Source organism: Larimichthys crocea, chromosome XXIII (genome assembly GCF_000972845.2).
Source record: "Larimichthys crocea isolate SSNF chromosome XXIII, L_crocea_2.0, whole genome shotgun sequence".
Taxonomy (NCBI): Eukaryota; Metazoa; Chordata; class Actinopteri; family Sciaenidae; genus Larimichthys; species Larimichthys crocea.
The window spans coordinates 7,085,695-7,112,014 of NC_040033.1; the positions used below are offsets into that span (position 1 = coordinate 7,085,695).

A 26,320-nucleotide genomic window follows, 5' to 3' on the forward strand; every position below is an offset into this window, starting at 1 on the left:
GAAATTCAGGTCATTGTTGTTTCCCACACATTCACTAAAACAGAATTGACCGCACATTTTTATGGTTTCATCTTCAAAAACAAAAGTAGTTGTATGTAAACAATCGTCTAGCTTGCTGGTTGTCATGATGGCAGGAGGATAATTTCTGTTGAGCGTTAGGAATAATTCTTCCAGGCTGGAAGAGAGACAGATTTGTTTGTTCGCTGCTGAGCTCGAACCGAGACTAAAAACCCCAATTTAAGGAATAATAATGGTGACAGACGTGCAGCTGGTCACATTTGCCGACATGCTTGGTGTATCATTGTTCCTGCTGGTTGTGTTGTATCACCATGATGCTGTCAATAACCCCAAGAAGCTGCTATTATGATTGGAGAGGTGAGATTTGGACTTTAAAACATTGCCGTCTTCCAGGCTTTTTTTTTCCAAGAGATGACTTTCTGACTCTCTGCCCCCCAAAATACATTGTTTTACTTGAAGGCGACAAGAGATTTTCTGATGGTTGAAGGACTATCAGATTGTGCTATATATTATTATAAAAATCATATTTATCCAGCAAAACAAAGTCAGTTTCATCTTTAAATTGCAGCCGTGTAGAGGTATAAAGAATGCCAGCGTTTCTGTTGAGTGAGGTTACATTCGGTTGTCCGGTGTTGTTTCTATTTGTGCCGAGTGTAACGGCTGTGAAACAATCAGGAAATAACTTTTTATTTCTCTGATTAACCGACTATATTGACGCCGGTGCTCCCTCACTCTCATTCATTGTCTAAGTTGCTCAACCACTGCTCGCTCCCTCTCAAACCATCGGACACAAACCAAGTTAAACGTCTTCGTGTCTCTATTTTGCAGCGTAAATTGCGAGTCAGACTCAGATTTTGAAGCTGGGTACATGAAATAAACAAAGTCAGGTAGGGTATCGGAGTTTAGTCCATGAATCCACCTGGATAGTCTCGGATTCTGAGACACTTCAGGCCGACTGTGAAGGTTTGACTGATCTGATCGTCTCATTGGCAGCCTCAGTGTGGCGTTGGGCTGCATTTCTTTTTAAAAGTTAGATCCGGTTAAACTTCTCAGCCACAGGTGCTGCAGTCAAAACGCAGTACGGTTAAACTTCTCAGCCACAGGTGCTGCAGTCAAAACGCAGTATTTCCCCTTAAATGAATGAAAAAAAGGTGCATTTTTTCACCGCAGTGCCGGATTTTTCTGAATGTCTTTGTAGCTTCATTGAAAAAAAAACACCTGTTAAGGGGGAACAAACAACCCTGACGAAGCCATTGACGCTTACAGGAGGTTTTATAAGGGCGAAATAGTTCAGACAAGAAACAGCTCCTTGGCTTTTACTCTGAGGGTTTGTTTTACAAAAAGACGACCGACAAAGTCTACAAAAAGCTGTCTTGAAATATCGAGCACAAAGAGCAGGAGGGTTAACAAGTTTAAATACATGCAGGAAGTGAGAAATGAGAAGCATAATCAGACTTCTTTAAACACAAATAAACACGTTTCACTTCTTCTAAATTAAAAATTCATTCAAGTAGCAAACAAATATCAACATTTATGCGTTTTTTAATGTTTGTTTTTTCTCATTAAATTGAATCTTCCTGATCTCGTCTGGACTAAAACACTCTTTGATTTCTGGCACTCTTGTTCTGGGTTTGCATGTCCCGACTCTGATGCCTCGCTGTGCTCGTGCCGCTCGGTTCAGTGCAGCTCGATCGCTCTCTATCTCCATGTACACGTCGTCCTTTGGGATCCAGGTCTTTGCTCCTCACTGCCGCCCTTGTCACGCACTTCCAGCAGCAGCATTTACGTGCTGAAACATTTAGTATCTGTGAATCAAAATATCTTTTGTTTTACACTTACTGTGACAATCTCACACAGTGGTTTATGTGCCCACTCCCTGTCTGGCCTCTGCCTTTGCAGACAGGGTTGAGTGACAATGACAGAGGAAGTGCTGACGTCAGCCTCATAAAGCCCAGTGTGTGTTGGTGTACAGTATGTGTGTGTGTGTTGGTGTACAGTACGTGTGTGTGTGTGTGTGTGTGTGTGTGTGTGTGTGTGTGTGTGGGCCAGTTCAGCAGATTGCAAAGTGTAGTGAGCTGCAGGAAGCTTGTTTGAAAGGCAGCTGCAGTGTTTCCTGTCTGCATGATTCGTAATGACCACAGTGTTGTGTGGGTGCATAAAGATGTGTGTGTGTGTGTGTGTCTGTGTGTGTGCTTAAACTTTTTCAAAGTGTATTAATTTGCAGCACAAAAAAAGAGCAATGAGAAAATGTATCCTAAATGAAGATGTTTGAAGTTCTGTTATCGTCTCAGCAGTTATAGAAAGAAGTTCTCCGTACATCTTTTGTGTGGTTTATTCCTCTCATGTGTTTTATGAAGGATGAACGTCTCTTTAAGCCAGTTATACAGAGAGTACACTCTTTACAGCCAACAGTGAATGACACATGATCTATTTATGATTTTTCTAGATCTAGAAATGATTAGTCGATGGCAAATATTTATCGCAGTAATTCATGGTCATTCATTCAAGAAATGACAAACTTGGCCCGGGCCCCAGGCTCTCAAATGTGAACATTTAAACTGAATATATTTGTGTTTTTGGACTGTTGGAAAATGGAGTGGTTTGGTGCGGTGTTGTGGACATTATAGCAGACCGTTGTAGGGGAATATGGAGCTGAGCCTGAAGCCAAACCTTTTGAATTTCCAGTCCAAACCGTCACCTATGGTTATGAGTCTTAGGTAGTAATCCAAAGAATGAGATCGCTGAAATGAGCTTCCTCCGCTCGAGATATAGTGAGGAGTTTGGACTTCTGTAGGGAGCTCGGAGTAGAGCTACTCCTTTGCATCGATAGGAGCCAGCTGAGATGGTTCGGGCATTTGATTACGTTCTTTGGAGGTGTTCAGAGCAGACGCAGAACCTGCTGGAGGGACTATATAGCCCATCCAGTCTGGGAACATCTTGGGATGTGTTGCAAGGAAGCAAAACCTGTTGCCACCACAACCTGACCCTGGATAAGGGAAAGAAAATGGATGAATGGATGAAAAATAATCATCAACTTTTAGCTAACTGTCGTCATGTTTATCTCTTTAGTAAAACATCTCTGCTTTAAATGTCTAACGCTGTGTCTTCTCCCGTGCAGCTGGATCTCGGTGCTGACCAACAGTAAGGAGGAGGCGTTGAACATGGCGTTTCGAGGCGAGCAGAGCAGCGGCGGCGAGGACGGTTTAGAGGACCTGACTAAGGCCATTATAGAAGACGTGCTGCGCATGCCGGGCAACGAAGTCTGCTGCGACTGCGGAGCTGCAGGTGTGTACAGCTGCTTGTTTGTGTGTCCGTACACATATACACATCCCCTTCCTGCTTTGTGCTTAGTCAACCTTCACCTTGTTAACGGGAAGAGACAAACACTTCAGCAGTTTCTGATTTAACTGTTTTATTTCAAAGCGGAACGCGTTTTTTTTTATTTATTCCTTTGCAATGTCACAGCAGCCCTGAACTCTCCGTCCTTCAGTGAGATGCTAACAGAACAAGCTACGCTGCAAATCCCCCAGCAGCCTTCAACAACAACTGTGTGTGTGTGTGTGTGTGTGTGTGTGTGTGTGTGTGTGTGTGTGTGTGTGTGTGTGTGTGTGTGTGTGTGTGTGTGAGCGTTGTTAGCATTCAGGACACAACCTGATCCTCCCCCGCATTAGGAAGCAAAGACTCAGCACTCAAGAGAGGCATACACACTCTCTGACGCTTCACACACACACACACACATAGACATGCAAACACTCTTCTGTCAACACTAACACACACACACACAGCAGCAGCTCACCGACCGACCGACCAACAGACCGACCGTTGGGAGGGAGAAAAAAAAACATTTCTGCGCTTTGAGAAACAACATCATTACATCACGTTGTTACATAAGTCGCACACGCTCAGTCGACCCGTGCAATCTGCAGCGAGGGGAGGTAATTCATCACGTCTGTACGCTTGTTGCCGCGTCCGCTCTCGTACACGGGTTTCAGTAGTAACTCATGTTCCAGATGTGAGCTCTGTTTTCTTCATCCAATCACAGCCATCGCTCCGACAGGGTTTCCTCTCCTCGACGTATAAAATTAACTTCACGGTTGAAAGGTCGTTCAAATGACTTTGAAAAGGTCACTTCTCTGTTCTCTCTCCGCTCTGAGTAGATCTCGTTTGATATCCTCCCAGGATTTCCCTCTATACCACGCGGCTTTGCAGCTTTAGCATTAATCAGCTATAGAGGTCACTGTGCATCAACTCATCATGCTTAACATGCACCACCCTGTGACCTATCACCGCCTCGCGTCTGTTCATTATGTTTATGAAAACATGCGTGTGTGTGTGTGACTGCCTTCTGCCTGTGTTTATGTGTATGACTCATTGGTTTTTTCAGGGCTGGTGTACGCTCGTCAGATCCAAACCGAACGGCATCAATGAGCTCACAAGAAAACACAGCCGAGCTCGACGTTTTTTTTTTAAAGCTTAAACCTCCCAGATTGCATCAGAGCATTGAGCGGCGATGCTGGTCAATCTGTGCGGTTTAGAGGATCGTAACGGTTACGCAATGGACTCCATCTTTGTGATGACAGACTGAAATGTTGATTTGTGGATAAAATCATCAACTGTGGTTGATAAATAAGCTTTGATTTAGGTTATCCACATCAATTAAAAGCAAGCTTGACATGTCTCATCGACTGAAATCATGTTTTTGGTGAAATTATTTTATCATGACGTCAAGTGTCGACGCAACTGGGGACAAAAATTTGTAGATTTGAGGTTTAGAGTCGATGTGCAGACTCACTAAAACATAATGAAGCTGCAGCATAACCCCTTAGAGAGGCCATAGATCTGTCCTGTTTGTGTTGCAACCCCCTTGCCTTCGTAGCATGTAGGAGAAACTACGCCACCTTCTTTCTTTAGATATAAAACTAAAGAAATAAAATCATAATGATTCTTTAAACATAGTTGTGCTTTCCATTTCTGTCCCCTAAATATGATACACTGGACCTTTAAGTGACTATTTGATGTGTGATTGACGCCGAAAACCAACTTTACAAAGTGTTACATCCTGTTAAGACTGTCACAGCACAGTTAGAAAGACAGAAAACTATCTTCAAAAATTCAGTGTGAGTGGTTTTGGCGTTTGTGCCTCACAGGAGTAATAGCTTCTGTCAAGGCTCCACAAGTCCTACAATCATACAGGAATAAATCAAATGTAGAGACGCTGAAAATCCAATTTCTCTACTGACAGCCGCCTTTAAAGGACGAGACTACAGCTCAGCCACACGAAATGTTTTAAACTGCTGAGAAGTTTCAGCATTTTTTTGTCTTCAGTTGACAGTAGAAATCAGAATGTGTCGAGTCGCAGAGATCATTTTGCAGATGATGTGGTTCTGTTGGCTTCATCGGACTGTGACCTTCAGTGAGTGTGAATCGGTTAGGATGAGAGTCAGCACCTCCAAGTCTGAGGCCGTGGTTCTGTGGAGTTCAAGTATCCTGGCAGGATTGCGAACATTATACTAGACCGTTGTGGGGAAGAGGGAGCCGAGCCTGAAGGCAAGCTCTCGATTTTCCTGTCCGAACCCTCACATATAGCCAAGAACTTTAGGTAATCACCGAATGAATGAGATCGCAGCTGAAATGAGCTTCTTCAGCCGGATGGCGGGGCTCAGCCTTAGAGACAAAGTGAGAAGCTCGGACATCCGTAGGGAGCTCTTTCATGTTGAAAGGAGCCAGCTGAAGTGGTTCAAGTCCCCTGGGCATCTTCCTTTGGAGGTGCTAGCTTGGGAAACGTCTCAGGATCCCCCAGGAGGAGCTGGATTACATTGCTGGGGAGAAGGACGTCGGGAATGCCGTTAAACTTGCTGCAAGAAAATAGATGGATGGACGTGTTTAATGTTCTAGGCTGAACTTCAGCTTCAGTTTTCTGGTATTACTGAACTCCTCACTATAATTTGGAGCTTTCGGTGTCACCTGATGCAACTTTAATCTAAATCTGCCGTTTAATGTTCAGTATAGGCTGAAACCTGACGCATTTCTACAACTTCTAATAGTTCTACCGGACCTACGCCGCCTTTCCATCTACACATGCGGTAGATTATGTGTTTTAACACACTTGTATTATCTGTGTTTACAGATCCTAAATGGCTGTCCACCAATCTGGGGATCCTGACCTGCATCGAGTGCTCTGGCATCCACCGAGAGATGGGGGTCCACATCTCCCGTATCCAGTCGATGGAGCTCGACAAACTAGGAACATCAGAACTCTTGGTGAGTCCGAGAAACGCTCCATCGAGTGAATAAATAGTGTTTCTGAGGCAGCGGTGCACGCCCTTTACTATTTTTACCTCTGGTGAATTATTAGAAATAATGAAAGAGTGGTGGAAACTCAGGAGATGTTGACTTTTTCTTCTTCCTCCCCCCCAGCTGGCCAAGAACATAGGGAACAGTAGCTTCAATGAGATCATGGAGGGAAACCTTTCTTCCCCTTCACCAAAGCCCACTCCATCCAGCGACATGTGAGTACTCTCCGAGCTGCCAGAAAACTCGATGCGTTTGATGTCCACACCTCTCTGACTGCCTCTTCTCCCGAACACAGGACGGTGAGGAAGGAGTTCATCAACGCTAAATATGTGGACCACAAGTACGCAAGGAAGACGTGCACGTCCGCGGCAGCTAAAATGATCGAGCTGTTTGAGGCGGTTCAGTCCAGGGATCTGCTGGCCCTCATTCAGGTCTACGCAGAGGGGGTGGAGCTGATGGAGCCGCTCCCAGAAGTGGGACAGGTGAGTTGATGGATGCATGGACAGAGCTTAGACGGTTAGATTCGCTGACTTATCACTCGATGGTTTTGGTTTTATTTGATTATTTCTCCGGGATTCACCATTTACGAAGCAACATCAGCGCTCATGTTTCTGTCCACCTGGTGAATTTAAATCCAATATTCAACCTCCATTAGATCTTTCTCCAGTCTCCAGCAACTCCTAAGGGAAATATGAGGCAGCTCTTTACCTGCTAAATGCTCCACTCTGTTCACCACCTGCTGTTTGGTGTTCAGCAGGTTTTTTTTAGAGCTTTTTTGCCTGTTGGAGCTGAAAATGATGCTGTGACGACTGTGAGAGTGAACGGAAACAGTAAAGTTGCATTCAGGTGTTAATTCCCTGTAGGTTCATGACCCACTATTATCATATTCCAACCGGGCGCCACCAAAATAACAAAAAGGAAAAATCAGCTGCAGCTGTTTTAATTCGAACTACTTTCTACCAAAGAAAGTGAAAACTGTTGACAGTGAAGTCTGCGGTTCGTCATAACTGGAGCCCACATCACTACTCAATTAACCAATTAGCCATCCATCCATTTTTTGTAACCGCTTAATCCTCATCATGATCGCGGGGGGGCTGGAGCCTATCCCAGCCGACACGCGGCGTGATGTGGGGTACAATTATTAAGCAATACCACATGAAGAGGGAGTTATGTCAGAATATCTTCTATGATGGAATATTCAGTATAACAGCACGACCTCTAGTGTGATACTGCCTTTATACAACAGTTCTACAAGCGTTATTTATTAGTTTACAGTGATTACAGCTGCTGACGGTTAACTCTGGAGGTAGAGTGCCACTGCCGCCGTTCTTCATACTGTCAGTGGGAGCGGCACTGTCGTCTCACAGAAAGAAGGTTCCTAGTTCGACACCAAGTTTGCATGTTCTCCCCGTGTCTGCGTCGGTTCTTGCCAGAGTTCAAAGACACGCACTTTTCCAGGGTGTACCCCGCCTCTCGTCCTCAGCCCTCTGCGACCCTGATGAAGATAAGCGGTTATTGAAAACTGATGGACAATAAAAGTTTTCAGTTGAACTCGCCCCTTTAAAATCTCTAACATGATTTGATGGCTCATTTTTTTTAAGGTTTATTACGATACCTGTAATCTCACGTCAGCCTCTGTCCATTCCCTCCTCATACACGGCTGCAGTGTATTTCTATCACACACCATGATCTCATGATATAAACCCTCAGAAATGTCCCTCTGCTCAGTTTAACCGCAGTGGTTCATCCTCATGTGAGGTTTACTCCCAGAAGGACGGCCGACTCTGACACATTTCTACCAGTTGGTTGAATTATTTGGCGGGCAGAGATGGGTGTAACAGTTGGAAAATTTTGAGTCATGCGGACAACTTCACCAGCAGGTGGTGACATCCAGCAGCCTCACCACCACATCGCCGGGCATGTCCATCTCATTTTAAGTTCATATTCACTCAGATGACGGCATCTTCATGTCGCAGCCTTTTTTATTCTCTCTGCTTTGGGCACAAATGAAAGTTAAATAACAGGCGGGTGGATGCTGACGATACGGGGCCGTAAACAACACATGTGATCAGACTTAATCTGACATAAATGGGTCAACGCAGACGTGGTGGTTCTCTAATGAAAAATTAAATGTACACCGCAGCGGCAGCAGCAGCAGAATAAAAGAGGATATCAGTTGGTGACAGAGCGAGCTGCTGCTGCCTGACTCACCGATATCTGATCTGCTGTTGTCGGTATATCTGAATGGCTGCAGACAGCACAGTGACATCTACCCCACCCCCCAAACTCCGAGAGAAGGACAGGGATGCGTGACTAAACACAGCTCTTACTTTACCCTGCAGATGCCACCGAATTAACAGCACACATCCCCTCTGTGTGTTTCATTCCTAATGCACAGAAATTACTGCAAATCCCGCTGCTGAAATATTATGTTTAGGAGCCATTTTGTTTACTGCAGCTTGTTTAAATACTGAAAGAGACACAGAGAGAGAGAGGGAGAGGGAGAGAGAGAGAGAATACAGAATGGATGCTGCCCAAGATTGTCTCACCGTGCCTTTGCTGTGTTTGATGGCCCCCTGCAGGAAGCCGGAGAGACAGCACTGCACTACTCTGTACGGACCGCTGACCAGACCTCGCTGCACTTGGTGGACTTCCTCGTGCAGAACAGGTACGTCTTTTAAGAGCTCGGTTAGAAATGCACAGGAGTGTGTGAGTGTGTAAGAGTGTAACAGCATAACAACAACATGTAAAACAAAGAAAACAGGTCAAACCTGAACACACACAAACTCAATTATTAAATTCTCAGAACCAGAACAAATCAAATCTCACATGTTCAAAAAGGAGTGTGCACCTTTTTATTCCTTCCCTTTCTTATATCATTACTTTTATAGACCATCTCCTGGACATCTGTATACATATACACATACATAAATACATAAATTCACATATACATGTATGTATGTACCCAAATGAACCATGCATATTTATAAATCATCCAAACTGTTTTCTGTAAACCAAAACTAAACATCGTCATTGTCCTTCCTCATTCGTATTTCTTCTTGAACTGAGTAAAAATTAAATTTCTTTCCTTTTTTTTCACAGTTTAACTCTTCAACCCCTCATGTACGAAAGCAAAGATTGTAACTACTACTACTTTTCACTGTGTTGTCAAGATATTTAACCTTTTTTTGCAGTACACATAGAAGGTGTAGGTTGTTTTTATACGTGTTACCCCAAACTTCCACACAATAGTGAACAAAAAAGAATATACAGCACTTGTTTTGACAGCCGTCACAGCTTTACTTGTGCATATTTTATTAGAGGTTTCCAGCAGATTTTTGTGGTTTAAAGTCTGAACTTCATCCATCATCACTTGTACTTGAGTGTTTATTTTATAATTACCAAAACAACATAATCTTTGTTTTGTCCACATTTAATGATAACATATTTATATCAAACTACTTATTTTTAATTTAAGCCGTCAATCCTCCACAGAACTAAAAATATCAGTATCATCTGCAAATAAAACTCTGCATATGTCGTTTATACAGAGAATTAACCATACTGATCCCTGAGGTACTCTGTAAGTTATTTGGACTGTTGCCTCTTTTTTAATTAAGACTTTAGCCAGTTCAGCACAACCCACCCAATACCAAACTTTTCCAATTTTTAAATAGTCTGTAGTATCAAAAGATGATTTTAAATCTAAAAATACTCCCACTGCGTACTTTTTATTTAGCAATACAATTAGTAATTTCCTCTGTTATATCTATTAACACCATGCATTGATCTGTTCAAAAGTAAAAGAAACCGGCGTCCCCGTTTTTATACTTTTCATACGAATGTGAAAACGTTTTAAAATGCACAGTTGTGTTATTTTCAGTCTCAGATCTGATCTGTGTGTCCGTGTCCTGCTCTGTGCTCTCGGTCTGTAAAGTAAAAGCAGTCGAAGTGCAGAGGAAAAGCTTAGCGCCGCACAGCTCAGCTCAGCTCAGCTCACATTCCCCACAAGGCAAACAGAAATGGGTCAAGCACTTTTTTCTTCTCGGCTTTAATTTATTCGTCTCTTTTCAATTGTTTACCCACCACTGCTCCCACTGCACACACACACACACACACACACACACGGCCTCCACAGAAACAAGTAGGACCGTAATTAATAGCAGTAGCTCATACATGCTTAGACCTCGTCATTTAAAATATCTCGTGTCTTTTCTGGGAGCTCTAAAGATCTAAAAATGATTATTCACCTTGCCGTAGCATCAAGTTGGTTTTGCAAAAATCTCTTTCCGAGCTCCTTTTTCTCATAAAATCTTGGGTCATAGCACGTTAACCTGAAGCTGCAGGACTGTGGAAAACACCCTCAGGCTTGTGACCTGTGTCCTTACTCTGTGTGTATTTGTGTGTGTGTGTTTTCTCCCAGCGGTAACCTGGATAAGCAGACGGAGTGGGGGAACACTGCCCTGCATTACTGCTGCATGTACGAAAAGCCCGAGTGCCTCAAGTTACTCCTGAGGGGCAAGCCGGCTACTGATATCAGTGAGTCACACGTCGAGGCTCATCCTCCTCGTTAAAGCCATCCACGCGAAAGTATCACACTCCTTTTTAACTGTTGATCATCCCTCCGCTCCTTTTCAGCCAATCAGAACGGAGAGACTGCGCTGGATGTTGCCAGGCGACTGAGGAACATTCAGTGCGAGGAGGCAGTAAGTACAGCTGGTGATTTTTTTTTTTTTTTGGACGTGACAGACGATTTTAAGGGTCCAAAAAGAACAAATAAATCCCGAAACAAACCCACAGCGAGTCGGACAAATTAAAGTAATGGTTGTGGAGTGATTTCTGTGGGTGATTAAACATTTGTTGACGAGTTGTTGGGCAGATTAATCAGGACACTAGATGGCAGTCAAAGGTTTGTCTGCAGCCGTGGGCAGACAGTGACAGCAGAGCAGAAGTAATTGTTGATGTATGTTGATTATTAACGCTAACGTGAGCGTGTCGACACAAAAAAAGACATTTTACATGCCGCTTAACATCCGTAATAAATAAATAAATGTGATTTAATTGTGCCTTCCTTTGTTGAACTTATTTATCTTGTTGCTGTTGGTTTGTAATGGAAAGGACTAGCAGCTATTTATTGTGTGTAAACTGATGAATGTGTTTGTTTGTGTGTGTGTGTGTGTGTGCATCAGCTCGTGCAGGCTGCTGAGGGGAAGTTCAACCCTCACATCCATGTGGAGTACGAGTGGAGCCTCAGACTGGAGGAGATGGACGAGAGCGACGACGACCTCGATGACAAGGTTAAAAAAAAGAACATCGCGTTCCCTCGTTTGAGCTTCAATGAGCACAATTATCATTATCCTCATCATCGTGTTGCTGCTGTTCACACAACTAGTGACTCATTTTATTTAGTAATTTTCTTAGAAGAAACATTTTTGTTTGCTTGTTTGTGTTACGTCCAAGCTCGTGAGGGGAAAGGAAGCAACATAAACCAGCTGTGTTTGGTAGAAACAAATGATTTATTTCTTGAAATTCGGATTCATTATACAACAAAAAGGAGGTGAGGTAAACTGCAGCAGATGCCGTTCAAACCAACAAAATAAATAAAACCAAAATGAATTTCTCTAAAGATCAGAGTCTAAATATCAAAACGAGGAAGACAAACTTCACTGTCTAAACTGTTTTTCAGTAAATAGCACCCCTAAATCTAGTGCCTCTAACAAAAATATTCCTCAGTTAAATAACCAACAAAAATAGTTCACCCAATGTTTGGGTGCTGCTCCAATCGTGGTCCACACACCGAGATCTGAAACAAAGCCACTTCAAGTAAAAGTTACATAAAGAAGCAACAGTTCGTTTTTATGGAAACAATAAAGATTATTATGGTAACTAAGAAGTAAGATTACTTTGAATTAAGAGCAAAATTCTGTTTTCTATATTTACAATTTTGCACGTCTGGATGGACATTATACTGTATGTGCAGAAATCCATGGCAGACGTAGACGTACCAATGTATTTCTACTCACGGTAGTTTCTAAACAACATATTGCAAAGCAGCTTTGAAGGAAGAAGGCGTCACTAAAAAATTTAAAAAAACATTCTCCAGGCAGCAGATGTGCTGTTTTAAGGTTAAAACAATATTTTAGGTTTGTTTAACTACGTTAAGCTAAATCCTAATAATCACAACAATAACTTTGTTTATATAACACCTTAACAAACACAGTTTACAAAGTGCTTTGACTGAACACAAGATGCAAAAGCATTCAAGGTCAAGTGGATACATTTTCAATAATTTAAAGGAATAATTCGACACTTCGGGAGACGTTTTTATTCACGTTCTTGCCGAGAGTTAGATGGTGACACTCATCTGAAGCCAGCTGGTTAGCTTTGTTTAGAATAAAGATAGGACACAGGGGAAACAGTTAGCTCTGTAGTTCATTATTTAACAGGTTGTATCACTTTTTTTTTTGGTTTAATCTGTACAAAAGTTAAGTGTAAACACAGCTGAGCGATGTCAAACTACAGAAGCATTTAACAGGACCACAGATGGTTAAAGCATCTCAGCCCTCTTGGTCTCAGCTGTCTTCTTGTCGCTCTCCAGCCCAGTCCCATCAAGAAGGACCGCTCCCCGAGGCCTCAGAGCTTCTGCCACTCCTCCAGCCTCTCACCCCATGACAAGCTCTCCCTGCCGGGCTTCATCACCCAACGGGACAAACAGCAGCGTCTGTCCTACAGCGCCTTCACCAACCAGATGTACAGCGCCTCCACCGACCTCACCTCCTCCCCCGTGGCCGACGGGCCGCCGTTGCCACCGAGGAACCAGGGCAAAGGTCAGACCTGACTGCTCCGAGCGCTTCCATCCACAGTTTGAACAATCTGTAGCTCAGTCAGGAGATCGTATTCTGCTAATAACTGTTGTGCAAATGATGTCTGCATGCTGAACTGTGTCTCCTGTAGGAGGAAGATAACTGTACTTTATCACGTCTGTTAATGTTTCATTATATCCAGAGCAGGATTAGCTGCAGAGGAACGCTTCGTAATCACTTTTCTGGAAAGTTTCTGTCAGTCGACGCACATTCACACACCCGGCACAGGAATGCAATTTGTCAACAGATCAGAGGGCGGGATGCAGGTGTCATTAAGACTGCTTACACAGTAAAGCTACAGGAAAACATAGCTGCAGGAGAGGGCAGGGAGGATGGATACACACACTTCATCATTAGTCTGGACACAACATACATACATAGACGCTGTGGGCGTGCGGTCTCTGCGGTACCAGAATTAAAAAATAACAGTCCTCCTTCTGCGGAGGGGTTTGAAACACTAACGTCACCGCTTTAATTCAAAACATCACAAGAGCTTACACGGCAAAACATCCATCGCAAGGAGTCATTTTAATCCGTTATCGAGCATTTACATCTTATTTTTCTGTGAAACTTCACCTGTTTCCAGTGAGAGTGTTTCATCCGACCCTTTGCTGACCCCCGTCACTAACGAACTAACAACTCCTTCTCCACAAGTTCTGTGTTTTTTAAGTGACTTGCTTTAACGCGAGAAAGTCTGAAGGTGAAGAGGCAGAAGCTGCATGTCTTATCCTCATCAGGAGACATGGAAATAAAGAAACCACATTATACTTGTATAGCAGCGTGGAGCCTGTTGGTATTCTGATAGAATAAATTATAAAAGAAAGAGTATTAAAATGTTATTTTGTCCAAATATAACCATGTTGATGCTAACTACAGAAAAACAAACCTGGCCAAACGTCACAGATGCTTCTGATCTTTGGTTGGTGGAGTATAAACGTCCCCAAACCAACTAAACAGATCCTAAACTTTGAAATAACTCTGATATCAGAGGATGTGCTCGGAGAAATCCAAAAAATGTGACAGCGGTTATCGCGGAGACGGGTTTAGCCAGCGGTCCTTTAACTCCAGGAACCTTTCAAGGAACTCAGGAACCTCAAAGAGTCCTTAAGTTCAGTTCCTGGAAACTTCAATGATTAAAAAAACACTGGAAACGAGTGAATTTATTCCAAAATAAGATTAAAAGCCTGAATAAGAGGCTATAAAATGACACATAAACATGTAGACTAACACGCTAACTCTTCAGATTAGCTCTCTCTCTCTCTCTCTCTCTCTCTCTCTCTCTCGGCGGGTGCTGACGAGCTCGCCGGTGGCGGCGGCCAGCTTTTCGCGCCATTTTTTCCTCCTTTTTCCTTTTTTTTTTCTTTTTTCTCCTCTTTTTTATTTTCCTTCCTTTGTTGCTTGATAAGATTTCATCTTGTTGTTTTACAGCGGTGTGGGAGCAGCCTCTCTCTAAGACTTGACACACTGTAGATTGTCTCCCACACTCCTCCTCATCTCGCTCTCTTTTCTTTCTCTTTTTTTGTTTCTCTTATTCTTTTCAGCTCCACACTTGGCATTCCTTGGCTCTCATTCGCACTACGCCACACTGGCTGGCACTCGACCATACATCAGTGAATATCCTGTTTTTACGTTCTCCCCTCTTTTTTTTTTTTTTTTTTTTTTTTACTCGGCTGTGAGCGCCCATATACAGTTTTTTATCCCTTCCTTTACAGCTCAGATTCACAGGGTGGTGGTGTGTTTGTTTAAGAAAACAATGGGACCACGTAGGCAAGCAAAGTCTCCACTTAAATATGTCTTGCCTACGTGAATTTTAATCTTCCTTGAATCATTATCTCACCATCCTTGAGCTGTAAACTCTCAATCACAGCTGATTCCTCTCTGGCTGAGCTCTCTATTAGCTGCTTTCACCCTACTTTCTCTATTTTAGTGATCAATGAGTGCTTCGGAGTCCCAAATTCACACTAAAAATGTGCCCACACCCCAAATCATGAAGTCCTTTTTCATTATTTCCGGACATTTCTGTTTTATATTTGTTGTTTTCCTTTGTGTCTCCGCATTTTGTCCTTCAGCTCTTCCTCTCCTCTCCTCGTCATCCTCTCTTTTACCTGCTCTGGGTGTTTGTTTTTTTTACGGGGATATTTACAGAATAACTTTTGTGGGGACCTCATCACCTCATGTGTTTTATGTATCGCTCCTCCAGCTCCTCCCCCATCTGGCCCTCCCTCTACACTCACACCAGGAGGCAGCTCCACCCTGTCCAAGAAGAGGCCTCCGCCCCCACCTCCTGGACACAAACGCACCCTGTCTGACCCACCCAGCCCGCTCTCTCACAGTCCACACAGTAAAGGGGGCTTAACTGGGGGTGAGACTCAAAGCACACGTGTTGAAAACAGCCGGGCGGGTTTCACTCAGACAGTCTGAGGCTTGAATATTATGATTGTCCAAAACTGCAGGGTTGTTTTCTTTTTTTAGTAGTCGTGCATTAAAATAGAAAAAAAAAACATCTTAACTCAAGGTTCAGCTACTGGAGAACACTCTGCGAACGAGAGGTCCAGGAAAAGCTCGTAAGAGGCCCTTGAGTTAAGATTTTTATCAAATGTTAAAGTTTTACAAGTTTGAGGGTTTTAAACAGACGAGTAAACGGCTTTTTATGTCTCTGTGCAGTTTGAAAGTATGAGTACATGCAGGGCTGCAACTCCAGTTACAGATATTTTTATTATGAATTTATCTGGTGATTAATCGTTTGATTCAGTGGAGAAGCTTTACGTAGACACAAAACATAGACAACTTAATGAACATACAAATAAATAAATGATACGAGTGGAAGAGTCTGTAAATAATGTGATAAATAAACTTACTGAGTACAAAAAAAGATTATACGAAAACAGATAAAACACCAACAGTGACGACGGTTACAGAAAAAGACTACAGAGCATTTAGCAGTCGGATCACAGAGGGAGTGAACGATTTACAGCTCAGGTTAGTTTGACAAGCAGGTGAAGCGTAACGTCGCCCCGATGGCAACAGCAAGAAGCCAAAAATACTCGCTGCTTCACAGAGGATTTGTTGTTTACCAAAAGAATTGAGATCTCTGCTTCACTCAGTCATCTTAGGACAGTTTAAAACTTAATAATTAAGAAGTAACATAAGAAAAGCTGAAACTAGAGAATATTTTTGCCTCTAAACATCAAAATATTTGCGTGTTTTTTGTCCCTTCTCTAACTCTGAAATGTGGAAACAGTTAAACTTCTCCGAAGATCGATGGCTGTTACTAAATTTCACTGTTAAACAAGTGAGATCTCCACCTGCTTTCTAAAATACACAGTCGTGGTGGGTTAGGCTGCCTTCAGACAGGATCCACTGGAGCGAAAAACACAGGTTTGAGGAACTGTTTATCCGATAAACATTCAAAAATGAAGATCAACATACTTTCAAACTGCACAAAGAGACTTCCATGAGTTTGTCGGGTCAGTTTCTGAAACATTAAAGCAGTGACTTGTTTAACTCTGGCTGATGTAGACTAAAAGTAAAACATGTTGTAACCACCACGTGGAGACAGAAGACTCGGTCTTAATATTTTGGGGATATTTTTACTGTTGTTTTATCATTTGTCCTCTGTGGTGTTTTTTCTGTGTTGCACGTTGCAAAAACACCCAGCCGCTAATTAAAAGATGACACTTTATTGCACAACCTCAGTTTCCAAACAACACGGGGCTCATGGAAAGCTCAGCCAGATGACGCCTCCCTCATTGTTTTTTTTAACCATCACAGCATGTTTAATTTATTTCCACATTTATAACAAATTAATCCCTCGTTTAAAGCTCCATTACAGTGTCGAATAATCTGTTGTGTCGTCATCAATGTCAATATTTTAGGAAGCGACTCCACCCCACCGCCTGTCAGCAAGATGTCTCCAGTTTCTAACAAGTTTGAAGGAATTCCTCAGCAGCAAAGGTACCAAAAATAACGAGAATAACGGTGAAAATTGAAGCTTAACTGACTTAAAAATTATTGATTACTCTGTTTATTTTTATTTAACTTGATGTGAAATCTTTTCCCAGCACTACTTCAAGCAACACGAAGTCTACACTTGGTCCAAGGGTTCTTCCCAAACTACCTCAAAAAGGTAAAAGTCGGTCCAGTTTATTTAAATCGAAGCTGTTGAAGTGAAGACGTTATTAACTCTACGCTGCTCTCTGTCTCTCTCTGCAGTGGCATTGCGGAAGATTGACACCATACACCACCCGTCTATGGATAAGCCCAGCCATCCTCCAGAGGTCTTCCAGAAGTCGCCGCCGGCGACCGACACCCCGCAGAAGGCTCCACTGGCGGAGAGGCCTCAGCTGGGCGACCTGCCCCCCAAACCGCAGCCGTCTGAACTTCCTCCCAAACCCGGTGAACTTCCTCCGAAGCCGCAGCTCTCCGACCTCCCTCCTAAACCTCAGCTGGGAGACCTCCCGCCCAAACCCCAGCTCAAAGACCTGCCTCCCAAGCCTCAGCTCTCAGACATCCCCCCAAAACCTGGAACAGCCGAGTCCGCTCCCAGGCCGCCTCCCGGTGAGGTGCAAAGGCCTCAAACGCAACCTCCACCTCCACCACAAACTCAACCTCAGCCTCAGCCTCAGCCTCAGCCGCAGCCTCAAGACTCACCGTCACCTAATCAGCAGGCAAACATTGGGACGCCCCCGCAGCAAGCTGCTGAAGACACCAATGGGACCCCAACAGGGACTGCGGAGACACCGGTGCCCCTGCCGAGGAAGATCAACACGGTATGAATGTTTATTATACAGCTAGGTTTGACATAAACTTGTTTTCAGAGTTTATTTGTACTCGTCGATGTCTTTTACTACTTTATTATTGATACGCCAACATACTGTATGACCTTAACAAACGTTGCTGACTCCTTACAGAGCCGGTCCGAGGCTTTTTAGTGCCATTCAGTTGTTTTAAGTTTTAATTGTGTCACTCAAAAGGTCATAGGTTCTAATCTACCCTGGCCCAAGAGGGTACAGCATCCCAACATTTCCTGCGTAGTGCTGTGTAGTTTCTCAGCCGGGCGGCAGGCAAAGATCGACACTAAACTAAATGAAAGTTTGATGACAGGTTTGTTATTTGTGTTCCAGGGGAAGAGCAAAGCTCGCCGGGTGAAGACGATCTACGACTGCCAGGCTGACAACGACGACGAGCTGACTTTCGTTGAAGGAGAGGTGATCATAGTTACAGGAGAAGAGGACCAGGAGTGGTGGGTGAGTTCGGGCTTCGATACTACTAAACTCTCCAGGAATCCTGATCCACGTCACTGAATGCCACATTATATTCACGCTCACTCTCTTTACCTTCTTTATCCCTCCAGATCGGGCACATTGAAGGAGACCCGGATAGAAAAGGGGTGTTCCCCATGTCTTTTGTGCACATCCTGAGTGACTGACAGCCAGAAAGACTTGCACTACGCCTCCCCCTTAAATGGGAGATCCTGTAAATAGCTATCATAACAACAACAACAACCCCCTTGTCACATGACAAGTGTCCTAAAGATTAAAAAATTTAAAAAAACAACCAACCAAGAAGAAGAAGAAGAAACCCAAGAAGGCTCATCTAGCCATGGATGCTTCATCCATGCTGTACAAAGAATGTGTGTATTCTTCCTTTACCAGTATTATCTTAACCCTATAGCACGGCTGTGACGAAGCCACTCTCAAAAAAAAAAACCCTAGCACTTACCTAAAAGTCTATGTTTATGCTGTTACTGTGTATATATGTATGTAAATATATATATTTGTGTGTGAGTGTATATACATGTTTTATTGTACAAAACATGTACCATTGCTCGCTCTCTCTTTCTCTCTCTCTCTCTCTCTCTCTCTCTCTGCCTGTCAGACGAAGCATCAGGGGCGGTAGAGTTTGAATTTTATCTGTATTAATTTTACCAGCCCTCAAGACGAAGAAGATAGAAGTTAATTATCAGCTTATATTTCTGGACAAATGAGAAAAAGGAATGTGAAATAGGTCATGTCACTATTTGTGTCTTGCATCCCTGTTTACCACCAGAACCGAAGAGGCAGGAGTCTCTGATCACTGATCTTCTCCCACCCCCCCCACCCCTCGAGATGAAAAGACTTTCATTAAATGTACTCCTTGTTCTTGCTTGCTTTGTGTGTACACGTATTATGGTTGTTTTACAGTATAGAAACCTGCTGCTACTGTGTGGTGGAATATCAAAGCCTGTGGTGGTTCACTGTAGGTCACTAATTTACTCCTTGTTACACTGTTCACTGTACGTATGCTCTGTGTGTGAACTCAAAAAAAAAAAAAATCCATCTCCACAGTCCTTTTTTTTTTTTTTTTTTTTTTGGACCATTTTCTGTGCATGGTGTAACAATGACTGGAATTGAGTGGAGTGCTGCATTCAAAGACGCTCACCTCAGGGGTTTGAAGAGCCACTATTAATCTAAAGCAGGACGTACACAAAAAAAAGAGGTATCCTGTTTTGTTAAAGCCACTATTATAACGACAACTACGAGAGGACATCTTAGCAATAACTTGATTTTCTGACAGGCTAGAAGTTTCACATTAACCTGTGTTCACACTTCAGTGTCTTGTAAAAAAACAAAAACACACAAAAAAAAAAAACCTCATGAGCTTGAAGAAGTTTTTAAGTTGGAGTCATGTAATATCATTCCATGTTACTGCTACCTTCAGTACATTTCCAGGTTTGCCTGTGAGCCAGAGATGTCTTTTAGAAGTGGACTTTGTAACAAAAAAGGCTGGACAGCCGATGTATTTTCACCCAGTCCTCACTGACTTGCAGTTCTTCCCATGTTAAGGAACAAAACCCATCAAACCCATTGTATCATTAAAAGTGCTGTACTTCAACACACCGAGTCTGAGCTTTTTTTTTTTTTTGCTCTGTAGCTTCGATGACGTGTTGTTTCCAGATCTGTTTGTGACTCAGAAACTCTGAGCCTCGAGGGAAAAGCAGTCTAAGAAATGTGCTTACTCACAATCTGGAGCAGAGTCATCTCAATGTCAAAGCCTGTAAAGTATTTAAAGTTAAATATAACCAAAGCCAAGCAGAGGTAGGCCACTTTATTCTTTAAAATAAATCTACATTCATACAAAATGTTGCATTTTTTTAATCCACTACATTTGGTTTCAAACGTAAACAGACTAAACTACCCAACAGTATGAACCAAATGTGGAATAAATAAATACAAACTTAATACTGCAGACATGTTGAGCCAGTATTTGTGTACTAAATGCTGGATTTTCTCTTCCATGAAGTATCATAGTATAACACTACTTTATTTGATATTTCTTCACCCACTGCATCCGTCATTTATTATACACCCTTAAAAAAATGTCTCAAGTGGTTCTTTGTGAGAACCTTTTATCTATTAAGATCCCAGAATTTAGTGTACAGTAAATGAGTTAATTCAAGGTGCAATTAATTTGTAATATTTGGTAAGTCCCTTTTAATTTCAAGTTATTAGTTTATAAAAAAAGGTTACATTACTAATTGTTCTCTAAAATATGTAGATAGTGTTTAATTCAAAATGGCACAACCACACTTCAGTCAGTAGTTAGGTGTAGGCAGCCATTAGTTAAACCCATGTGTACTTCAGCTTCATAAAAAAAGGCTGTTTAAGGTGTTCAAACGGTCCCTTTGTTGGGTTTTAATCAAAACCAAGTCACATTGCTGCAAAGGGTCAACTTAACACTGGAAATGGTGATCCTAGCTCTGCCCAGGCTAACAAAATACACCCAACAGTACATCAAGCAGCACACCAATTGAGGTTTTGTAAAGACAGTTTTGTCTTGAGTCATTTCCAACTGCTTAGATCCCAAGAAGTTTAACAGATCCAGGTTTATGGTCCGAGTATTTCAAAGCCATCTACATTAAATGCAAAATTTAAAAATCAAAAGACAAAGTTCTTCCTCAAATAATTGTTTATTTTGTTATTTCAACAATTTACATTTTAACGAAAGTTTCTACAGCGTCTTCTTGGATTTAACATTAACACAGGAATAGTCACTTTTTAAAGACAACGAATATACTTTTGTGTCACAACACAAATTTTATCCTACAAAATAAATCTTTACAGCCGTAATACCAGAATACTGGTAAATGAAAACAAACTTATTTACACACTTGGGCTTTAAGTTTTGAGCCTTGGTCTTTCTCCACGGACTTGATGACTCCTACAGCGACTGTCTGCTTCAGGTCTCTGGCAGCAAAGCGACCTAGGAAGGACAACGTTAATTGTCAAACAGTGGGTGAGATTCATTAGACAAACATTAGACTGAAGTGGACATACCTAAAGGAGGGTATGTGAAGAAGCTCTCCACACACATGGGCTTGATGGGAACCAATTTGATGTTAGCAGCATCTCCAGACATCAGAACCTGTGGATGGTCCTCCAGTTTCTTGCCTGAACGGCGGTCAACCTTCTCCTTCAGCTCAGCAAAGCGACAGGTCACGTGGGCGGTGTGACAGTCCAGGACGGGAGAGTATCCCGCTTTGACCTTCCCTGGATGGTTCAGGATGATCACCTAAAGATGAAAATCATCAGAACAAGCAGCAATAAACTGAGTATCAACTTTGACCTCATTCAACCAACCTGAGCTTCAAAGCTGCTGACGTCCGATGGAGGATCCTGCTGGGCATTGCCGGCCACATCCCCGCGCCGCAGGTTCTTGACTGACACGTTCTTAATGTTGAAGCCAACATTGTGTCCCGGCAGTGCAGTCTGCAGCCCCTGGTGGTGCATCTCAATAGACTTCACCTCAGCAGTGAGCTTGGCAGGCGAGAACACCAAGGTCATGCCAGGTTTGAGGACACCGGTTTCAATCTTGCCTACTGGGACTGTTCCAACTCCTGAAAAGATGAACACAAGCATTGAAACTGTGCTTACCCCGCTTTAATCTGCTGCACCTGTGCCTCAATTTCCTGATTGGACCCAATTCACAAGCTTGCAAACAAATGACATGGTAGTGATTAAAATCAACTTCGGACATTATTTCCAACCTCCAATTTTGTAGACATCCTGCAGAGGTAATCGTAGGGGTTTGTTGATGGTGCGCACTGGGGGTTGAATCGAGTCCAGGACTTCTAGTAGAGTTCTCCCGCTTGCATTCCCTTCCCGTCGCCTGGCTTTCCAGCCTTGGAACCAAGGCATCTGTAGAACATACACTTTTATTTGAGGTGTTCCACGTCCTTAAGGATACTTAAACACTAAAATCATCATTACCTTCTGAGTTGCGGTGATCATGTTCTCTCCAGTCCAACCAGAAATCGGAACAAAGGGGACGGTCAACGCGTCGTAGCCGATCTTCTTGAGGAAGCCGCTCACGCCTCGCACCACTTCGTCAAAGCGTTCCTGGCTGTACGGTGGTTCAGTCAGATCCATCTTGTTCACACAGACGATGATTTGCTTGACGCCCAGAGTATAAGCGAGTAAGGCATGTTCTCTGGTCTGACCACTTCTCGACACACCAGCCTCATATTCTCCTTTAGCTGCAGAGACCACCAGGAGAGCAACATCTGCCTGAAATGACATTTTAGTTTAACAAACATTTCAGCACGCAGAAAGTGATTCACAGACGTGCTTCTTACCTGTGAAGTCCCCGTTATCATGTTCTTAATGAAGTCACGGTGACCAGGAGCATCAATTATGGTCATGGTGTATTTCTGAGTGTTAAATTTCAGCAGTGTGATATCGATGGTGATCCCTCGCTCGCGTTCTGCTTTCAGCTTGTCCAACACCCACGCGAATTTGAAGGAACTCTTCCCCATCTGTAAAAATCAAACAAGTCTTACAAATATGCTTTAACATTTTGAGTTTCACAGCAGGGTTTTCTTCCTCACCTGTGCTGCAGCTTTCTCAAACTTCTCCAGTTTTCTTTGGTCAATGCCGCCACATTTGTAGACCAGGTGGCCGGTGGTGGTTGACTTTCCACTGTCGACGTGACCGATGATCACCAGATTAACATGAGTCTTCTCCTTTCCCATGGTCGAAGGTGGGTTTGCTGAGTGAACTGTAAGCTTCTGAGTTGAAACAACCACGTTCTCGCTTCTAAACTCTTCTATCAAATGGATCTGGCCAGCCTCTATGGACTGACTTTATAAGCTCCACTTGGACCATGCAGCACACATAATTAAAGACAGGTGTTCTGCTTAATTAAGCTTGATTGGTGGGAAGCCTGTTGCCGGTAAAAGCTGAACTTTGTCGAGAATGTGACACCAAGATTATTAAATACTGCAAAGCTAAAATAAGTCCCTACAAATGTATTTTTAACAGTAGTGTGGATTAAAGCTTGATCTTTCATCCATGTGTAGAAACAGGCAGTTACACACTAGAGCTCACTTAATGAAACCACTCAAATTACAACCAGGGGTGTATATGTATAGCAAAGATACTATGAGTAGCCATGAACTGTGAAAGGAAAACTTACCACTAATATTAAAGAGATGTTGTGTGTTTCTGTGCCTATAAAATAGGAAAATGAGGAGATAAAGATAAGCCCTACTGTGACTGGCAGACCAACTTGTTTATAACTTTCTAAATTTAGAAAGTACATTTGCTTGTGGTGTAGTTAATACTGAAAAGAGATAAATCATGCTCTTGTTGCAGGAGATGTTAGGTTTAAATGTACCTGTGCCTATTGTTTATTATGTCCTGAAAACCCTATCATTAGCTGCATGCATACACACAGTGTAGATCAGCAAGTGGTATTTTATTTAACGTCCATGTGTTTAAAAAATGTTGCTTCTAGTATCGCAAGTGCAACACTTTTTTACCAGTATTTACTAACTACAAACTCTTATGTTTCTTCATTTCATATTACAGATTTCCTATTTTGCTTTTAAACATGTTAAATATATGGTTTGAAGCAGGAATGCTCTATGCCACTGGCATCTCCAAAAATGGTACGTGTGCCACTGGTGCCGCTGATATGTAGTCATGTTCATGTACATAGCTCATAGCATGTACTATAAATACTACATAAACGTCATTAATTTGTTATTGAGAGTGTGGGCCACAAACAGAACTTTATAGGCCATCAAAAGCCTTGGGCCGGCTCTGGTTTGAAGAGCTTTTTAGGACTCTTAGTTTGCTCAGGTTGAAAACTGTACATGTATGAAAGTGCAGATTGCTAGGCAACTAACAAATCAACCAAACTGGCACTCAACCGAATATAACCTATACTTTTGAGTGGGTTGAGTGTAATTTGAAGCCACTTCCTAATTAAAGTTAATTGAATGTTTAATCCTTTAAGCTTGTTTGTTCTACACAGATACCAGTTATAACCTGAAATTAACAATTAAGGTAATCAGGTAAAAGCACCATTAACATTTTTCCAAAGTCGTGTAAAATGATCCTGGGTTGTTTAAAGTGACTCTGTGTTCATATCATTGACAGTATGAAGAATGGACGGCGTATCCGTGATGTTACCACAGGTTTGTGAAAAGGCGTTTTGAAGCCGAGTGTGGTGGCTTTGGCAGCCAACGTCTTGAACAGCAAGCCTGAGGCGGGTTGAATGATGCCATCTATAACAGCACCCACCTGTCAATCAAAAATTACCCTTGTTACAGTTCAGTTGTCACAAATTTGGAAATTAGCTATAGAGACCAATCTGTTTTTTGTACCAGGCTGTAAACATGTTTATTTCTGCTGTGAAGTTTGACATTTTAACATGGGGACTTATGGAGACTGACTCACACTGGAGCCAGCCTCAAGTGGACGTTTGAGGGCCGCCTAGAGCTCATTTAAGGTTTATATTAGCCTTGTGCACAAGGAGTTAAAGGTAGAGTGAATAACCCTTGGACAACTGGTTCAATAACAGTCTACCCAGTAGGTTTAATAACATATTTAAAGCCACTGAATCTACCAAAACAATGGTTATAAGGTCAGCAATGAGACATAGTAATAGGCTAGGTTAGTGGTGGTAATCTGGTTCAAGTAAGTGGGAGAGGGAAGTAGCCCCTCCGTAATTATATTAATTTCCACTTTTCAAAAGTTGTGTAAAAAATGATTAAGGATAGTGTACTGTAGTAGCGCCACATAGCACTAAGCACTATTAGCTTCTTGCTTTGAGTGGACAACCGGTTCAAACTGGTCTACGCTGGTACTGTTACATATCATAATGGCTATAAATCCTAATTAAAGATATTAAATTAAATTTGATTTAACGTTACAAAGTTGTGTAAAATGATCTATGGTAGCATATTAGTGCCGCCTAGTGTTTGTTTAAGGTCTATATGTATATATAATAGATATATAGTGTATATAGTGAATAACCGTTGGACAACCGGTTCAAACTGGTCTACGCTGGACCGATAAATATCATAACGGCCATAAATCCTAATTAAAGTTATTAAATAAAATTTGATTTAACGTTACAAAGTTGTGTAAAATGAGCCACAGTAGCATATTAGCGCCGCCTAGTGTTTGTTTAAGGTTTATATGTATATATAATAGATATATACTGTATATAGTGAATAACTATTCGACAACCGGTTCAAACTGGTCTACGCTGGTACCGTTACATATCATAACGGCTATAAATAAGACATATTAACAGGGCAGTCGTGGTAATCCGGTTCAGGTTAACCATTGAAACACATCAGCGGGTCTCTCGACTCGCCTGCCCGGGTGGGTCTGTCTTCAGTACGGAGAGGGAAGGTGCATAACTTCGCCCCCCTCTTCCGCCCTGCGCGCATCAGAGGTGGGTCAGGCCGAGCTCCCCCTCCCGTTTGACGGCCACGGTGACGCTCAACAGCCAACCCGGAAACAGCAGCAGCAAATCGCTTTTCTTCTCCTCTCAGACCGCTGCTGGTTTTCTAGCGTGGTGTCCAGACGTCGACTCCCGTGTTTCTCAACGAGCACCAAGGTAAGAAAATTTAAATATATACATATTTTCCCCACTTTATCTAACCTTTTTCTGTCTTCTCAACTCACCGCCTGTGCCGTCCACCGGTTGCCATTCACAGCCTGGCTTGTTTTAAGTGTTTAATTTTGTTCCTCGGAGGCAGAAATGTAATGATGAATCACAAACGTGGTCCGGCTGGAATCAAACACACGTACTGTTGAGTTAATGTCAAATTAAAATAGTCTATATTATGTGTTTTTTCCAGGTTACATACT

General features: G+C 42.5%; 4 protein-coding genes across 8 annotated transcripts in view; 3 read left to right on the plus strand and 1 right to left on the minus strand.

The window, feature by feature from the left end:
* The window catches only part of asap1b (ArfGAP with SH3 domain, ankyrin repeat and PH domain 1b), a 60,033-nt gene extending 39,983 nt beyond the window's left edge, over window positions 1–20,050 (plus strand). For 2 of the 5 annotated variants that reach the window (XM_019271641.2, XM_019271642.2), the window contains 15 exons: window positions 3,137–3,303; window positions 6,146–6,279; window positions 6,436–6,527; window positions 6,608–6,794; window positions 8,895–8,980; window positions 10,736–10,851; window positions 10,951–11,018; window positions 11,502–11,609; window positions 12,911–13,139; window positions 15,376–15,537; window positions 17,051–17,129; window positions 17,237–17,301; window positions 17,388–17,944; window positions 18,299–18,421; window positions 18,529–20,050. In XM_019271641.2, coding sequence (XP_019127186.2) covers window positions 3,137–3,303; window positions 6,146–6,279; window positions 6,436–6,527; window positions 6,608–6,794; window positions 8,895–8,980; window positions 10,736–10,851; window positions 10,951–11,018; window positions 11,502–11,609; window positions 12,911–13,139; window positions 15,376–15,537; window positions 17,051–17,129; window positions 17,237–17,301; window positions 17,388–17,944; window positions 18,299–18,421; window positions 18,529–18,603 — 2,248 coding nt within the window. In that variant the 3' untranslated portion in view covers window positions 18,604–20,050. Of the gene's footprint in view, window positions 1–3,136; window positions 3,304–6,145; window positions 6,280–6,435; window positions 6,528–6,607; window positions 6,795–8,894; window positions 8,981–10,735; window positions 10,852–10,950; window positions 11,019–11,501; window positions 11,610–12,910; window positions 13,140–14,716; window positions 14,786–15,375; window positions 15,538–17,050; window positions 17,130–17,236; window positions 17,302–17,387; window positions 17,945–18,298; window positions 18,422–18,528 lie in introns of all 5 variants that reach the window. The other 3 variants (XM_019271644.2, XM_019271645.2, XM_019271643.2) reach the window with 2 other exon arrangements.
* On the plus strand, window positions 251–367 carry LOC109141414 (dolichyl-diphosphooligosaccharide--protein glycosyltransferase subunit 4-like). Its single transcript, XM_019271624.1, has one exon. It carries the CDS (start codon window positions 251–253, stop codon window positions 365–367), a length of 117 nt encoding a protein of 38 aa, XP_019127169.1.
* Window positions 20,051–21,113: 1,063 nt separating the features above from the next.
* eef1a1l3 (eukaryotic translation elongation factor 1 alpha 1, like 3) lies at window positions 21,114–23,279 on the minus strand. The gene is made up of 7 exons (XM_010744162.3): window positions 23,041–23,279; window positions 22,789–22,968; window positions 22,424–22,720; window positions 22,201–22,351; window positions 21,794–22,050; window positions 21,491–21,725; window positions 21,114–21,416 (listed from the first exon to the last, which is right to left on the minus strand). The coding sequence occupies exons 1-7, from the start codon at window positions 23,182–23,184 to the stop codon at window positions 21,313–21,315; spliced, it is 1,368 nt and encodes a 455-aa protein (XP_010742464.1). The 5' UTR covers window positions 23,185–23,279; the 3' UTR covers window positions 21,114–21,312.
* Window positions 23,280–25,738: 2,459 nt separating this feature from the next.
* fam49bb (family with sequence similarity 49 member Bb) overlaps window positions 25,739–26,320 on the plus strand; it is a 33,373-nt gene continuing 32,791 nt past the window's right edge. The window contains exon 1 of the mRNA XM_019271674.2: window positions 25,739–26,066. The gene's annotated coding sequence lies outside the window, so the exon portion shown is untranslated. The remainder of the gene's footprint in view (window positions 26,067–26,320) is intronic.